Source organism: Vipera berus (assembly GCF_964194415.1).
Source record: "Vipera berus genome assembly, chromosome: Z".
Lineage (NCBI taxonomy): Eukaryota > Metazoa > Chordata > Lepidosauria > Squamata > Viperidae > Vipera > Vipera berus.
The window spans coordinates 132,462,320-132,480,307 of NC_138205.1; the positions used below are offsets into that span (position 1 = coordinate 132,462,320).

The 17,988-nt window shown below is 44.2% G+C and overlaps 1 protein-coding gene across 1 annotated transcript in view; it reads right to left on the reverse strand.

The window, feature by feature from the left end:
- The window catches only part of LOC308679056 (SCO-spondin-like), a gene marked incomplete at its 5' end in the record, with an annotated part of 188,318 nt that overhangs the window by 7,084 nt on the left and 163,246 nt on the right, over nt 1-17,988 (reverse strand). The window contains 10 exons of the mRNA XM_081346291.1: nt 543-1,591; nt 2,615-2,954; nt 4,881-5,050; nt 5,089-5,261; nt 5,890-6,041; nt 6,999-7,126; nt 8,976-9,137; nt 10,506-10,708; nt 12,744-12,882; nt 17,832-17,948. Coding sequence (XP_081202417.1) covers nt 543-1,591; nt 2,615-2,954; nt 4,881-5,050; nt 5,089-5,261; nt 5,890-6,041; nt 6,999-7,126; nt 8,976-9,137; nt 10,506-10,708; nt 12,744-12,882; nt 17,832-17,948 — 2,633 coding nt within the window. The remainder of the gene's footprint in view (nt 1-542; nt 1,592-2,614; nt 2,955-4,880; nt 5,051-5,088; nt 5,262-5,889; nt 6,042-6,998; nt 7,127-8,975; nt 9,138-10,505; nt 10,709-12,743; nt 12,883-17,831; nt 17,949-17,988) is intronic.

Sequence of the window (17,988 nt, forward strand, 5' to 3'; positions counted from 1 at the left end):
AGAGAGAGAGAGAGAGAGAGAGAGAGAGAGAGAGAGGGAGAGAGGGAGGAAAAAAGGGGGTGGGTGGGTGAAGTTTCCCAGGGGAGGGGCTTTTTACCCCCCCAGGGGTGATGGGGAGGGGGCTCTTCTCCATCCCTTTGAGGGTGGGGGGGAAGAAAGGGTTCAAAGGAAGGTCCTGGATGGATGGATGAATGGACGGATGGACGGATGGATAGAAATCGAGCGATTGGGAAATGAGAGACGTAGATTATTAGATGATAAATAAAGATACATACGTCTCTTTGTCTCTCTCTCTCTCTCACACACACACACAAACATACATGCCCGTGCACAAACAAACACACACACACCTAGCTACGTGTGTGTGTGTGTGTGTGTGTGTGTGTGTGTGTGTGACAGAGAGAGAGAGAGAGAAAGAGACATGATGGATAGATATGGACAGATAGACAGCCAGACAGACAGATAGAAAGAGACACAGAGAGAGAAAGACAGAGAGAGAGAGGGAGGGAGGGGGAGAGAGAGGGAGGGAGAGAGAGAGGGAGAGAAAGATGATAGATAGAAAGAGAGAGCGAAAGAGAGAGATGATGGAGAGATATAGATAGTGAGGGAAAGAGGGAGATGATTGATAGATAGATAGATAGATAGATAGATAGATAGATAGATAGATAGATGAGATAGATGAGATAGATAGATAGATAGATAGATAGATAGATAGATAGATAGATAGATAGATAGATAGATAGATAGATATGGATGGATGGATGGATGGATGAAAGGATTGATATAAATAGAAAAGATGGGGTGATGGGGTGAATTAATGTATATAGAGAAATGAATAGATGAAAATAGATGGATAAATATACCATAAATGATAATTTACTAATGACAAAAAGATAGATAGATAGATAGATAGATAGATAGATAGATAGATAGATAGATAGACAGACAGACAGACAGACAGACAGATATAGGTATAGGTATAATGGATAGAGAGACAGATTGATGGATGGGTAGCTGGATAAATATAGATGGACAGATATATAACAGATGACAGTCAGATAGATGCTAGACAGATTTATACACAGAGAGAGAGAAATGGATGCATGAATGGACAAATCTAAATGGACAGATTTAGTGAGATGGAGATGACACAGGCGATAGAGATATGGATGGACGAATGGAGAGAGCGAGATGGATGTAGAGACAGACAGAGATAAAGAGATGGATGGATGGCGAGATAGACTGAGTAGAAGACAGGATCTTATCATCATCATCATCATCATCATCATCATCATCATCATCATCCTCCACGTCCCCGAAACGGCTCTGAGTTTTCCCTGGACCGAGTAACCGTGTCCCTCCAGCCATTCACTCACCGAGTACTCCTGACCTCCCTCCTCGCACTCGCAGTGGGCCGCCACCACGCAGTGCCCGCTGCTGTTGCGATAGTACCCGGGCTGACAGGTGCAGCCATCCCGTGTCGGCGCCCACGAGCTGCAGTTTTGGGGCAGGTCCTCGTAGATCTGACGGCAGTTGCGTTCGCAAAGGCTCGGCAGGTGGGCAGGGCGCCGCTGTTCGCCCTCTGGACAGGCTAGAGCAGGGGAAAAATCAGGCCAAGAGGATCAGAGCCAGGGATTCAGAAGAACAGAACAGAACAGTACAGAACAGAACAGAATGGAATTAAGAATAGATGAGAAGAGAAGAGAAGAGAAGAGAAGAGAAGAGAAGAGAAGAGAAGAGAAGAGAAGAGAAGAGAAGAGAATATAGGATGGGATGGGATGGGATGGGATAGAATAGAGTAGAGTAGAGAAGAACCAAACAGAACGGAACGGAACAGAACAGAACAGAACAAAAGAATAGAATAGAATGGAATGGAATGGAACATAACGGAACTGAATGGAAGGGAACAGAATAGAACGGAACAGAACAGAATAATAGAATAGAATAGAATGGAATGGAATGGAACGGAATAGGACAGAACAGAACAGAACAGAACAGAATAATAGAATAGAATAGAATAGAATAGAATAGAATAGAATGGAATGGAATGGAATGGAATGGAACGGAACGGAACGGAACGGAACAGAACAGAACAGAACAAAATAATAGAATAGAATAGAATAGAATAATAAAGTGCAGAATAGAATGGAATGGAATGGAACAGAACGGAACAACAAAACAGAACAGAACAGAACGGAACAGCATAGAATAGAATAATAAAATGCAGAATAGAATAGAATATGGAATGGTATGTTATAGAATGGAATGGAACGGAACGGAACAGAACAGAACAGAACAAACAGAACAGAAGAATAGAATAGAATAGAATAGAATAGAATAGAATAGAATAGAATAGAATAGAATAGAATAGAATAATAAAATGCAGAATAGAATAGACTACAGAAGTGAATATAGAAGAGAACGGAACGGAACAGAACAGAACAGAACAGAATAGAACAGAATCACAGAGTTGGAAGGGACCTTCTAGGTCATGTAGTCCAACCCCCAGCCCAAAGAGGAGACCCTACCCTATTTCAGACAGATGGTAATCCAGTTTCTTCTGGAAAAGCCCACCCCTTCCTTTCTCCCTTTGCCCAGAGGCAGGCAGACTCACCACAATCCGGGAGGGAGCAGGGTGCCCTGCGCACCGACGGCCCCTCGCATTCAGTCCCGTTGTACATGTGCGGCTGGACCCAGTGCCGCCTGGACAGCCGCTCTCCGGTGCCGCAGGTCACAGGGCACGGGGACCACGGAGACCAGACGGACCACGTGCAGGGCACTGGGGAAGGGAGAAGCCGGGTGAAGGGGAGAGAGAGAGAGAGAGAGAGAGAGAAATTAGATGATAGATATAGAAGAGAGAGAGAGAGAGAGAGAGAGAGAGAGAGAGAGAGAGAGAGAGAGAGAGAGAGAGAGAGAGAGATGATAGATAGATAGATAGATAGATAGATGATAGATAGATAGATAGATAGATAGATAGATAGATAGATAGATAGATAGATAGATAGATAATGTAGGTAGGTAGGTAGATAGGTAGATAGATGATTGATAGACAGACAGATAAGATAAATAGATGATTGATTGATTGATAAATAGACAGACAGACAGAAGATAGATAGATAGATAGATAGATAGATAGATAGATAGATAGATAAATAGATAGATAGATAGATAGATAGATAAATAGATAGATAGATAGATAGATAGATAGATAGATAGATAGATAGATAGATAATAGGTGATTATATATATATATATATATATATATATATATATATATATATATATATATATATATATATATATATATATATATATATATATATATATATATATATATATATATTAGATAGATAAGATAGACACAGACAAGAGATAGATGATTGATAGATAGATGATAGATACAGACAGATAAGATAAATGATTGATAGGTAGACAGATAAGATAGATGATTGATAGAGACAGATAAGATAGATAAATAGATGATTGATTGATAAATAGACAGATAGACAGACAGAAGATAGATAGATAGATATAAAATAGGTGATATATATATTAGATAGATAGATATAGACAGACAAGATAGATACATAGAAGATAGATAGATGATAGAGACAGATAAGATAGATAAATAGATGATTGATTGATAAATAGACAGATAGACAGACAGAAGATAGATAGATATAAAATAGGTGATATATATATATTAGATAGATAGATATAGACAGACAAGATAGATACATAGAAGATAGATAGATGATAGAGACAGATAAGATAGATAAATAGATGATTGATTGATAAATAGACAGATAGACAGACAGAAGATAGATAGATAGATATAAAATAGGTGATATATATATTAGATAGATATATAGATACATAGAAGATAGATAGATGATAGATACAGATAACATAGATGATTGATAGACATAAGATAGATAGGTAGATAGGTAGATGATAGATAGATAGATAGATAGATAGATAGATAGATAGATAGATAGACAGACAGACAGACAGACAGACAGACAGACAGACAGACAGACAGACAGATGACAAAAAGACATGGATGGATGGATGGATGGACGGACAGACAGATAGATGATGGATAGAGATAGAGAAAAGGGATGGATGGTGATAGATGATAGAAAAATAGGAAGGAAGGAAGAAAGAAAGAAAAAGAAAGGAAGGAAAAGAAAGAAAGAAAAAAGGAAAAAAGATGGAGAGAGAGAGATATGAGACAGATAGATGTATACACAGAGAGAGATGAATGAATGAATGAATGAATGAATGAACGAACGAATATAAATAGACAGAGAAGAGATGATGATAGAGATATGGATGGATGAATGGAGAGTAAGATGAGAGATAGAAATGGAGACAGGCAGACAGATGTATACAGAGAGAGAGAGAGAGAGAGATGGACGGATGGACGAATGGAGAAATATAAATAGAGAAAGGGAGATGGAGATAAACAGATGATAGAGATATGGATGGATGGATGGAGAGAGAGAGAGATGAGAGAGACAGATTGATAGATATACAGAGAGAGAGAGAGAGATGGACAGATGAACAAATGAATGGACAAATATAAATAGACAGAGGAAGATGATTGATAGATGATAGAGATATGGATGGATGAATGGAGAGAAAGATGAAAGACAGACAGACAGACAGATAGGTATGTACAGAGATGGACGGATGGATGAATGAATGAATGGACAAATATAAGCAGACAGAGATGATAGATAGATGATAAAGAGATGGATAGATGAATGGAGAGAGAGAGATGGACACAGAGAGGTAGAGAGATGGATGGATGGGGAGATACACCGAGCGGTAAATAGGATCGTCATCATCATCATCATCATCATCATCATCATCACATCCCCCAAAACAACTATTGGTTTTCCTTGGACCGAGTGACTCAACCGCTCCGGGTCTGCTCCTAGCTGTTTACTCAGAGAGTACATAGGGCCTCCCTCCTCACACTCCCAGCAGGCTGCCACCACGCGGTGCCCGCTGCCACTGCGGTAGTGCCCGGGCACAGGGGCACCTAGAGGGCATGCGGACAGTCCCAAAGTGGGCAGAGACCTTCCCTAAACAGAGCTATCCTGGAGTTGCCATCCTCGAGACGGAGGCCGGCAGCTTGCGGGGGGGGCGTGCTCTCTGCGCGCGCCCAGAGGCCGCACTCGAAGCCCCTCCAGCTCCCCCTCTTACCATCACAGATCTCCTGGGTGCAGGCGAAGACCCCCCTCCGGCAGACGCTGCAGGGCCAAAAAAGAAGAGAAGAGCCCGTCACCGCAGGGTTCTGGTCCTCATGAAGGAGGCATCTTGGTGGTTTTTTTTTTTTTTTTTAGCCTAACCTCCCTCACAGGGTTGCGGCAAAATGAGAACCGAGGCAGTCCTCAAGTTACAGCAGTCCCTTAAGTGACCGTTCCACGTTAAAAACGCGGGCCCCTTGATGACATCCCAGAATTCCCCCAGCGAGCGAAGTTGAGCGACGTTTCTCGGCCTCGGGCACTGGGGAAAGGTCTGGACTTCGACTCCCAGCATCCTCCAGTCAGCCAGGGACCCTTTGTCACGCTCATACGACCATTGACACATCCCCGTAGTCGCGGGATCTGAATTCAAGATGCTCGGCAACCGACTCGCGTTTATGACGGTTGCAGCGTTCCAGGGGGGGTGGGGTGGGGGATCACGCCATCCCCTTTGGCGACCTTCCAACAAGCCAAGGCATGGGGGGAAGCCAGATTCCCTTAACAACTGGGTGACTCTCTTAATGACCGGGCGACTCGCTTAACGACGGTGGCAGGAAAGGTCGTAAAATGGGGCAAAACGACTCCCTTCCCCTCTTCTCCCTGGTCATCCAATGGGGGCCCTCTGAGCACTCACCAGCTGTTGCATTCGTGTTGGAAAGTACTCCCCGGCGCATGTTCCTGGGCGCGCTCAGCCTCGGATAAGTTGGCAGCCCAGGGCGAGGCGGGCACCTGGCCAATCACGCAGCGGCACTCTTCTGGGGGAACACACAGCCCATCCTGCAGTACCTGTGGGATAGCAGACCGGTGTTTCTCAACCTGGGCCACTTGCAGGGGTCTGGACTACAACTCCCAGAATCCCTCAGTTGAACTTTACCCAATCTGGGTCTCTTTAAGAGGCCTGGGCTTCAACTTCCAGAATTCCACAGTTGAGCAACGTATCTCAACATAACTTTAAGAGGCCTCGACTTCAACTCCCAGAATTCCACAGTTGAGCAATGTTTTTCAACCTGGCCCACTTTAAGTAGTCTTGACTACAACTCCCAGAATCCCCCAGTTGAACGTTTCCCAACCTGGGTCTCAACTCCCAGAATTCCCCAATGGCGCAACGGTTTTCAACCTGAGCAACTTTAAGAGGCCTAGACTTCAACTCCCAGAATTCCACAGTTGAGCAATGTTTCTCAAGCTGGGCCGGTTTAAGAGGCCTGGACTTCAACTCCCAAAATTCCACAGTTAAGCAATGTTTTTCAACCTGGCCCACTTTAAGTAGTCTGGACTACAACTCCCAGAATCCCCCAGTTGAACGTTTCCCAACCTGAGTCTCAACTCCCAGAATTCCCCCACTGAGCAATGTTTTTCAACCTGAGTAACTTTAAGAGGCCTGGACTTCAACTCCCAGAATTCCACAGCTGAGCAAAGTTTCCCAATCTGTCTCTTTAAGAGGCCTGGACTTCAACTCCCAAAATTCCCAATTTGAGCAATGTTGTTCAACCTGGGTCTCTTTAAGAGGCCTGGACTTCAATTCCCAGAATCCCCCAGGCGAGCAATGTTTCTCCACCTGGGTCACTTTAACAGGTCTGGACTGCAACTCCCAGAGTTCTGCAGCCTGCATTGCTAGCTGAAGAATTCTGGGAGTTGAAGTCCTGACCTCTTCAAGTGGTTAAGGTGGAGACAAGTCTGCTGTAGCTAAAAAGGGGCGGGGCCCTTTGGGGGTGGGTGGGGCTTGGTGGGGAGCAAGACCCTCACCTGGCCAGGTGGGCAGATGCAGCCGGGCCGGCATTCCTCTTGCAGACACTGAGTTTCCGGGCGCAGGTCCGAACAGGTGTGCGGGCAGGTGTTGGCACAGTCGTGGTAGACTTGAGTCCCAGGGCATTCTGGGAAGGAAGGGCAGTGGGTGGGTAGAGAGACTGTCCCCAGTTGCTGATAGCTGGGAAGACGCCCCCTCCAACCATAAACCCCTACTCTTCTAACCATAACTCCTTAGACCATCCCCATAACTTTAAACTCCGAAACCTCTAACCCCCTAACCATAATCCCCTGAATCGGGGGTTCCCAACCTGTATTCCATGGCCCAATCCTGGGCTGTGGGTTGTTGGCCACTGTGCCATGTGAGTGGCTGGTCAGTGCATGCGCGTGTCCTCACTAGCACCCCACTCTCACTGACATCACGGGGTCGTGCAGGCACTCGCATCACGGCGAGTGCACATTCCTCCCAATTGTGCACCACCCATTCCCACTAGCGTCGCGGCGTGTGGTGCTCATCTCGCGGTGCCCGCACATTCCCCCTACTCATGCACCCCCTACTTCCACTAGAATCGCAGCATTGTGCGGGCGCTCACGTCGCAGCGAGCGCACATTCCTCCCATTCACGCAACCCCCATACCCACTAGTGTCGTGGCATTGTACAGCACTCACGTCGCGGCAAGCGCACATTCCCCCTACTCGTGCACCCCCTACTCCCACTAGCGTTGCGGCATTGTGCGGGTGTTTACGTCTCGGCGAGTGCACATTTCCCATACTCGCGCACCCCCTACTCCCACTAGTGTAGCAGCGTCGTGTGGCACTCACATCGTGGAGAGCACACATTCCCCTCACTCGTGCACCCGCAACTCCCACTAGCGTCGCCGCGTCGGGCAGCGCTCACATCGCAGTGAGCACACATTCCCCTCACTCGCGCACCCGCCACGCCCAGTAGCGTCGCAGCATTGTGCAGGTGCTCACATCACGGTGAGCACACATTCCCACAATCACGCACCCGCCACTCCCACTAGGGTCGCGTCGTCGTGTGGCGCTCACATCGTGGAGAGCGCACATTCCACCCACTCACACACCCGCCACTCCCACTAGCGTCGCGGCATCGTGCAGGTGCTCACATCACGGCGAGCGCACATTCCCACAATCACGCACCCGCCACTCCCACTAGTGTCGCGGCATCGTGCAGCGCTCACATCGTGGAGAGCGCACATTCCCCCCACTCACGCACCCGCCACTCCCACTAGCGTCGCGTCGTCGTGCGGCGCTCACATCGTGGAGAGAGTACATTCCCCCCACTCACGCACCTGCCACTCCCACTAGCGTCGCGGCATCGTGCAGGTGCTCACGTCACGGTGAGCGCACATTCCCACAATCACGCAGCCCCTTCTCCCACTAGTGTGCGGCGGTGTGCGGCGCTCACGTCGCAGCAAGCGCACCTCCTAAATTCACTCCTACCTTCCCTTCAACCCTCAGCTCCTACCCCTCTAATCCCCTAATCCTAACCCCCCCATCCCTAATTTTTTAATCCCCTAACCTTACTTCAACCGTGACCCCGTAACCCTAACCCTAGCCCCCCTCACCCCCAACCGTATCTCCCTAACCTTACTTTTCTTCTTACCCCTAAACCCCTAACCTTGACCCTCTAAAACCGAGGAGTGTTCAATGAATTTTCCCCAGGGCGGCCACATGAGGGCGCCGGTCTGCCGCAGAAGGGAAAAGGGACTGTGCCGAGACAGATCGGGACTCGGCTTCTTCTCCTGCACCTTATTACCGATTTAAATGCATTTCTAATTCGCAAACGACCTCACGCCCCAGGGCCACACGTGATGGGTGTGTGTGTGTGTGTGTGTGTGAAAATACCCAGCTCTGCTCTAACCCCCTCACCCCGACCGCTCTTTTCACCAACCGTTTCCCGGCCTGGATATATCAAAGCCAGCTCCGTTTCCCGACCGGGCGCAAGGGGCTCACCTGGCGTGCAATTCTGCGTGTGGCAGAGCCGGTGCTGCAGGAGTGGGGATGGGCAGGGGTCTCCCGGAGGGGAGAGCGGCCCGCGGCGCCTCTCGGACACCCCGCCGCCGCAGCTGGCGCTGCAGGGGCTCCAGACCGTCCAGTCGCTCAACAGGCAGCCAGCTGTGGGGAGACGGGGGGAGGGAAGGTTAGCAGGGTGACCCCCCTCATTGCTTTGGCTGGAGGGGGAATCGCCCCCAAAGTTGGGGGTCAGGAGCGGAAGGACCCCGCCTCTTCCGAAGGGGAGGAGGGTTTCTCGTCCCAAATGGAGTTGCATCCTAAACCCCTCTGGGAGGGGTGAAGCCGGAGAGGTCCTGCTCCACAGGAACCCGGAGTCAGTCCTCGCTTTACGACGTTTCGTTGAGCGACCGTTCAAAGCGGGAGTGCGCGGCGGAAACCAAGGATGCCTTTTCGCACTGAACGGCCATCGCGGCCGTCCACAATTCGGAGGCTGGACCGTTTGACTCACGAGTTACGACGCTCGCGGCGTCCCCTTTTTTGCGACGAACTCCACTTGACAACGGTGAGGATTCACTTAGCAGCAGGGGGGAGGGGGCGGCTGGGAAGGACTATACCACAATAGCCCAGCTGGGGATATTTTTTTTTGCTTTCCTTCGCAATGTTTGCCTGAGCAGGGGGTTGGACTAGATGACCTCTAAGGTCCCTTCCAACTTCTTCTTCTTCTTCTTCTTCTTCTCCTCCTCCTCCTCTCCCTCCTCCCCTTCCTCTTTTTCTATTTCTTTCTTTTTTCTTCTTCTTCTTTCCCTTTCTTTTTCTTTCTTCTTCTTCTTCTTCCTCTTCCTCTTCCTCTTCTTCAGCTAATCTCAATGTACACATGTTGTACTTTGACAATAAAGGTTTATTTATTTATTTATTTATTTATTATTTATTTATTTATTTATTTATTTATTTATTTATTTATTTATTTATTCTTATTCTTATTCTTATTATCTGACTAAAAAAATTCAAATCACATGCAGTCCTCGACTTTATGACCACAAGTGAGCCCGACAATTTTGTCGCTAAGCGAGACAGCTTGTCCAGCGAGGTTCCCCCCCCTTCTTACTACCTTCCTTGCCACAGTTGGCTCGGCAAATTCCCGCTGTTCCTAAGTTAGCCACACGGACGTTAAGTGAATCCAGCTTTCCAGACGGAGTTTGCTGGTCACTTCACACACACACACACACACACACACACACACACACACACACACGCACACGGGCACACGGGCACTGCAACCATCCTAAATATGAGTCGGTGGCCAAGCGTCCGGATTCTGAGCGTGCCGATTGTGGGAAATGCGAGAACGGTCGTTAAGTGTGTTACATCATTTGCGAGTTCCTTCTTTTTTTCAGCGCCTTTGAACGGCCGCTAAGCGAGCCGTCGTAAGTTGGGGACTAACCAACCTTCCCCCTGAATGGGGTGCTTTTGGGGCATTCTGCATGGGGAGTAGTAGCCGGGGTGAGGTGGGGGGACAGGGCTGGGAGTTACCTGGACAGGGCTGGGAGTTACAGTGTGCGCCTTCTTCCATGGATTCGGCTTCACAAGGCACTCCGTGCAGGCTCTCGTGGCAGGGCCGATGCCTCAGCGTCGTGCCCCCTCCGCACGTGGCGGAACACGGGCTCCACACTGACCACTCGCCGTAAGATGGACACTTCTCCTCCGGGCAGGCGAAGGAGCCGTTCTGGCAGGTGCTGGGGGGGGTGGACAAAAAAATACCAGGTGCTGAAGACGGAGCATGCCTTGAGGGCGGCTCGATTCCCCCAACCGGAAAATCCAGGGTGCTTCTGCCTCGCGCGCAATTAAGCGGGGATTGTAGTGTACAAAAAGAAAGAATGATTTGTGTGGCTCTGGAGCACTCCCCTTGTTCCCAAAAATGGATTGTTCCCCCCTTTTTTTAAGCACCCCAAATTTGCCACTGTGGAATAACAGGATGACGGAATAACAGCGGAGCAGACGAGCAGAAGAGCAGAATAACAAGAACAGACTAACAGACTGGCAGAAAAAAAGAATATCAGAATACGAACAACAGTAACAGAATAACAGAGTAGCAGAGTAGCAGAATAACAGTAACAGAACAGCAGAAGAGTAGAACAACTGAATAACAGACAAGCAGATTAAAAGAACAGAATTGCAGAATAACAGGATAGCAGAATAAATAGAATAGCAGAATAACAATATAACAATAACAGTAGCAGAACAGCAGAAGAGTAGAATAAATGAATAGCAGAATAACAGGATAGCAGAATAAATAGAACAGCAGAATAACAATATAACAATAACAGAAGCAGAACAGCAGAATGACAGAATTACAGAATAGCAGGATAACTGAGTAGCAGAATAACAGAATATCAGAACAACAGTAACAGTAACAGAATAGCAGAATAACAGAATAACAGTAACAGAATAGCAGAACAGTAGAACAACTGAATAACAGACTAGCAGAATAACAGACTAGCAGATTAAAAGAATAACAGAATAGCAAAAAAACTGAACAACAGAATAGCAGAATAACAAAAGAGATAGAATAGCAGAATAACAATATAACAATAACTGTAGCAGAACAGCAGAATAATAGAATAGCAGAATAATACAATAGCAGAATAGCAGAACAATAGAATAGCAGAATAACTGAATAGCAGAACAACAGAATAGCAGAATAATAGAATAGCAGAATAACTGAATAGCAGAATAGCAGAACAGAATAGCAGAATAATAGAATAACAGAACATCAGAATAAGAATAACAGTAACAGAATAACAGAGTAGCAGAATAACAGTAACAGAATAGCAGAAGAGTAGAACAACTGAATAACAGACAAGCGGAATAACAGAATAGCAGAATAACAGAATAGTAGAATAACAGAATAGCAGAATAAATAGAATAGCAGAATAACAACATCAGTAGCAGAACAGCAGAATAGTAGAATAAAAGAATAACCGAATAGCAGAATAACTGAATAGTAGAATAACAGAATAGCAGAATTAATAGAATAGCAGAATAACAATATAACAATATCAGTAGCAGAATTACAGAATTACAGAATAGCAGAATAACTGAGTAGCAGAATAACAGAATATCAGAATAACAATAACAGTAACAGAATAACAGAGTAGCAGAATAGCATAATAACAGTAACAGAATAGCAGAACAGTAGAACAACTGAATAACAGACTAGCAGAATAACAGACTAGCAGTTTAAAAACATAACAGAATAGTGAAAATACTGAACAACAGAAAGCAGAATAACAGAATAGATAGAATAGCAGAATAACAATATAACCATCACAATAGCAGAACAGCAGAATAATAGAATAGCAGAACAACAGAATAGCAGAACAACAGAATAGCAGAATAATAGAATAGCAGAATAGCAGAATAATCATAACAAAACAACAGAATAGCTGAATAACCGAATAGCAGAATACAGAATAAAAGAAGAACAGAAGAATAGAATAGCAGAACAACAATATCACAGTCGCAGAATAGCAGAACAGCAGAATAACAGAATAGCAGAAGAACAGAATAGCAGAACGGCAGCATAATAATAACAGAATAGCAGAATAACAGAACAACAACAGCAGCAGAACAACAATAACAGAACAGCAGGATAGCAGAACCGTGGAATAAATGAACAACAGAATAGCAGAATAACAGAATCAGAGTGTCAGAAGGGACCTTGGAGGTCTTCTAGTCCAACCCCACCCAACTCCTCTGCCCCCGACTCACCAGTTGTGGCAATCCAGTTCCACCGACTGCCCGGGGGAAACTTCCCAGCTGCTGTTCGCCGTGGGGAGACCGCATCGGCAGTTCTGAATCGGAACGCAGGACCCGTCCTGCAAAAGCTGCCCCTCGGCGCACCGGCATCCTGTGTGTTGGGGGAGAGGCATTGCTATTCTGTTATTCTGCTAGTCTGTTATTTCTGCTGTTCTGCTATTCTGTGATTGTTATATTGTTATTCTGCTATTCTGTTGTTCCGCTATTGTTATTCTTTTATTCTGTATTCCGCTATTCAGTTATTCTGCTATTCTAGTGTTCTGATAGTCTGTTAATTATTTTTCTGCTATTCTGTTATTCTGCCATTCTGTTATTCTGCTGTTCTGCTACTATTATTGTTATATTGTTATTCCGCTATTCTATTTATTTGGCTATTCTGCTATTCTGTTATTCTATTATTCTGCTGTTCTGCTACTGTTATTGTTATATTGCTATTCCGCTATTCTATCGATTGTGCTATTCTGTTGTTCAGTTATTCTGCTATTCTGTTATTCTTTTAATCTGCTAGTCTGTTATTCTGCGAGTCTGTTATTCAGTTGTTCTACTCTTCTGCTATTCTGTTACTGTTTTTTTGTTATTCTGTTATTCTGCTACTCTGTTATTCTGTTACTGTTATTGTTGTTCTGCTATTCTGTTATTCTGTTATTCTGCTGCTCTGCTACTGTTATTGTTATATTGTTATTCTGCTATTCTATTTATTCTGTTATTCTGCTACTGTTATTCTGTTGCTGTTATTGTTATTCTGCTATTCTGTTGCTGTTATTGTTATTCTGTTATTCTGTTGCTGTTATTGTTATTCTGCTATTCTGTTATTCTGCTATTCTGTTATTCTGCTATTCTATTATTCTTCTGTTCTGCTACTGCTATTGTTTATTGTTATTCTGCTATTCTGTTACTGTTATTGTTATTCTGCTATTCTGTTATTCTGCTATTCTGTTATTCTGCTATTCAGTTATTCCGCTACTCAGTTATTCTGCTATTGTGTTATTCTACTATTCTGTAATTCGGTGTCCTGGGAGGAGAAGGAGCCCCACCCTTCTCAGAAGGGCTGGCCAGGATAGGGGAGGGCCAAATTTACAAAATGGCAGGCAGTCCTTGTCTTACGACGACGTTGCCGTCACTAAGTGAGCTTTACTGCTACTTTTGCCAGAGTCTTTTTTTTTCCCCCTTAAGTTTGATTCAAATACAAAGAAAGCAAACATAATACCTATAAAAGTCTAAATTAAAAAAGAAAAAGCAGTAGATATAGTAAAAAATACAAATATTACAGTGCGCCCACCCGCTCACTCACCCACCCCGGAGGTCATTTTTTTATTACCTGTATTTCTTCTCGTATAACAACTAACAATCTACAATAGATTTCAATTGGGCCCTTATCCCCTCCGAAACAGCCTGTAATATTCTTGCGCTGGTTTATTTCCGTTGCCTTCCACCTAGGCGCTTTTTATAAAAACCGTTTTTTATTTACTTGAACCGTACCTTTTTTAAAAATAATAATGATAATGATAATGATAATGATAATGATAAAGATAAAGATAATGATAATGATAATGATAATGATAATGATAATGATAATGATAATGATAATGATAATAATAATAATAATAATTTCTGTTGTTCATTTTATCATTTAACTGCCATATTCCCTATTTCCTTTCTGGGAAAAACCCCCTTCCGTCTCCCCATATTTAGCCCGTCGCTAATCTAGCCGCCGTTATCAAATTGACGATCGATTCCTTTTTTTTCCCCCAGCTTCATTTAGATCTCGTATTTCCACCGATAATAGGCGGTGTCTCTAAATTATCCTTCTCGGATTTCCCTCTAGGCCACGTTGCCGTGTCTTTTGTGCGCCGTTACACAAACCCAACGCATCCGTTTTGTACTTCTCCAATTCTCCTTCTCGCCCCTTCTCCGGCCAATATTGGTAGATTGGACCGGGGGAAAAGACCGCAAGGACGAGATAAAGAGCCTCGTCCAATGAAAGGAGGTTCGATCGGATATTAAATTAAAGTGGTTGGATCGAATGCCATGAGGGAAATGGCTAAAGATGGGAGAGAAATTCCGGGGAGAAAGATAAGACGGCGAAGGAAGCTGGAAGCGATTCTAAAAGAAAGTGAGGTTAAATAAAGAATACGGAGGGAGAGGAAGAATTGGGGGATATATATATATATATATGGGGGATATATATATATATATATTGGGGGATATATATATATATATATGTAGCAGGGGGTCGGACTAGATGACCTCCAAGGTCCCTTCCTACTTTATTATTTATGATTATTATTAATATTATTATTAAACTGGACAGCCATTTGTCTGAAAAGGGATAGGGTTTCCTGCCTGAGCAGGGGGTTGGACTAGATGACCTCCAAGGTCCCTTTCAACTTTATTATTTATAATGATGATGATGATGATGATGATGATTAAACTGGACAGCCATTTGTCTGAAATGGGATAGGGTTTCCTGCCTGAGCAGGGGGTTGGACTAGATGACCTCCAAGGTCCCTTTCAACTTTATTATTTATTATTATTATGATGATGATGATGATGATTAAACTGGACAGCCATTTGTCTGAAATGGGATAGGGTTTCCTGCCTGAGCAGGGGGTTGGACTAGATGACCTCCAAGGTCCCTTTCAACTTTATTATTTATTATTATGATGATGATTATGATGATGATTAAACTGGAGAGCCATTTGTCTGAAATGGGATAGGGTTTCCTGCCTGAGCAGGGCGTCGGACTAGATGACCTTCAAGGTCCCTTCCAATTTTATTATTTATTATTATTATTATTATGATGATGATGATTAAACTGGACAGCCATTTGTCTGAAATGGGATAGGGTTTCCTGCCTGAGCAGGGGGTTGGACTAGATGACGTCCAAGGTCCCTTTCAACTTTATTATTTATTATTATTATGATGATTATGATGATGATTAAACTGGAGAGCCATTTGTCTGAAATGGGATAGGGTTTCCTGCCTGAGCAGGGGGTTGGACTAGATGACGTCCAAGGTCCCTTTCAACTTCATTATTTATTATTATTATTATTATTATTATTATTATTATTATTATTATTATTATTATTACTACTACTAATAATAATAATAATAATAATAATAATAATAATAATAATAATAATAATAAAAAACTGGAGAGCCATTTGTCTGAAATGGGATAGGGTTTCCTGCCTGAGCAGGGGGTTGGACTAGATGACCTCCAAGGTCCCTTCCAACTTCATTATTTATTATTATTATTATTATTATTATTATTATTATTATTATTATTATTATTATTATTATTATTATTACTATTACTACTACTACTACTACTACTACTACTACTACTACTACTAATAATAATAATAATAATAATAATAATAATAATAATAATAATAATAAAAAACTGGAGAGCCATTTGTCTGAAATGGGATAGGGTTTCCTGCCTGAGCAGGGGGTTGGACTAGATGACGTCCAAGGTCCCTTTCAACTTCATTATTTATTATTATTATTATTATTATTATTATTATTATTATTATTATTATTACTATTACTGCTACTACTACTACTACTACTACTAATAATAATAATAATAATAATAATAATAATAAAAAACTGGAGAGCCATTTGTCTGAAATGGGATAGGGTTTCCTGCCTGAGCAGGGGGTTGGACTAGATGACCTCCAAGGTCCCTTCCAACTTCATTATTTATTATTATTATTATTATTATTATTATTATTATTATTATTATTATTATTATTATTATTATTATTACTATTACTACTACTACTACTACTACTACTACTACTACTACTACTACTAATAATAATAATAATAATAATAATAATAATAATAATAAAAAACTGGAGAGCCATTTGTCTGAAATGGGATAGGGTTTCCTGCCTGAGCAGGGGGTTGGACTAGATGACCTCCAAGGTCCCTTCCAACATTATTGTTGTTGTTGTTGTTGTTGTTATGAATAAAAATAAGAATATATAAGAATATATTAGTGAAGAGTAAAGGAAAATGCATATAAAGCAATATAGAGGGGGTAGCTAACACCACATTGACTTTGCTGGGCCAAAGGACGCCAAAGGGGATCACCGTGATCCCGGGGACCGGATGACTGTCGTAAGTACAAGTCAGTTGCCAAGCTTCTGCATTTTGATCACGTGACCACGGGGTTGGTGCGACGGTCGTAAGTGTGAGAAACACTCACACAAGTCCCTTTCCCCCCCTCCTTTTTACCCCCAGGGTAACTTTAAATGGTCAATAAGCTGTAAGTGGAGGACTACAGCGTTGGAAGTGACCTCGGAGGTCATCTAGTCCAGCCCCCTGCTCAGGCAGGAGAACCTGACAGAATCACAGAAGGACAGAGTTATGGAAGGGACCCGGGAGGTCATCTAGTCCAGCCCCCTGCTCGAGCAGGAGACCCTGACAGGATCATAGATGGGACAGAGTTATGGAAGGGACCTCTGAGGTCATCTAGTCCAGCCCCCTTCTCAGGCAGGAGACCCTGACAGAATCATAGAAGTACAGAGTAATGGAAGGGACCGCGTAGATCATCTAGTCCACCCCCCTGCTCAGGCAGGAGACCCTTCCAGAATCATAGAAGGACAGAGTAATGGAAGGGACCGCGTAGATCATCTAGTCCACCCCCCTGCTCAGGCAGGAGACCCTTCCCGAATCATAGAAGGACAGAGTTATAGAAGGGAACTTGGAGGTCATCTAGTCTAGCCCCCTGCTCAGGCAGGACGTGTATGTAGAGTCTCCTGCTCAAGTAGGAGGGTTGGACTAGATGACCTCTGAGGTCATTTCCAACTCTATTCTGATTGATTGATTGATTGATTGATTAATTGACTGACTGTGCCATCCTGAGAAACGGCTCTCCAGTCTGTCCAGGCTGCAGGAGCTGGGACCTACACCAAGGTTGCAGTGCTGGCTGTGGCCGGGGAGAATTGTGTGTGTGTGTGTGTGTGTGTGTGTGTGTGTGTGTGTGTGTGTGTGTGTACATGTGTCTGTTGGTGTGTTTTGTGTTACCTTCTCGGCACAGCCCCTGCAGACACTCGACGTGTTCCCAGAAATCCAGGCAGGATCGCGGGCAGCCGTTGGCACAATTCGCATCATACACCTTGCCCCGGTCCTCGCACGTCTCTCCTGCCCGGGGAGTGGGGGGAGAGGGAGAGAGAGAGAGAGA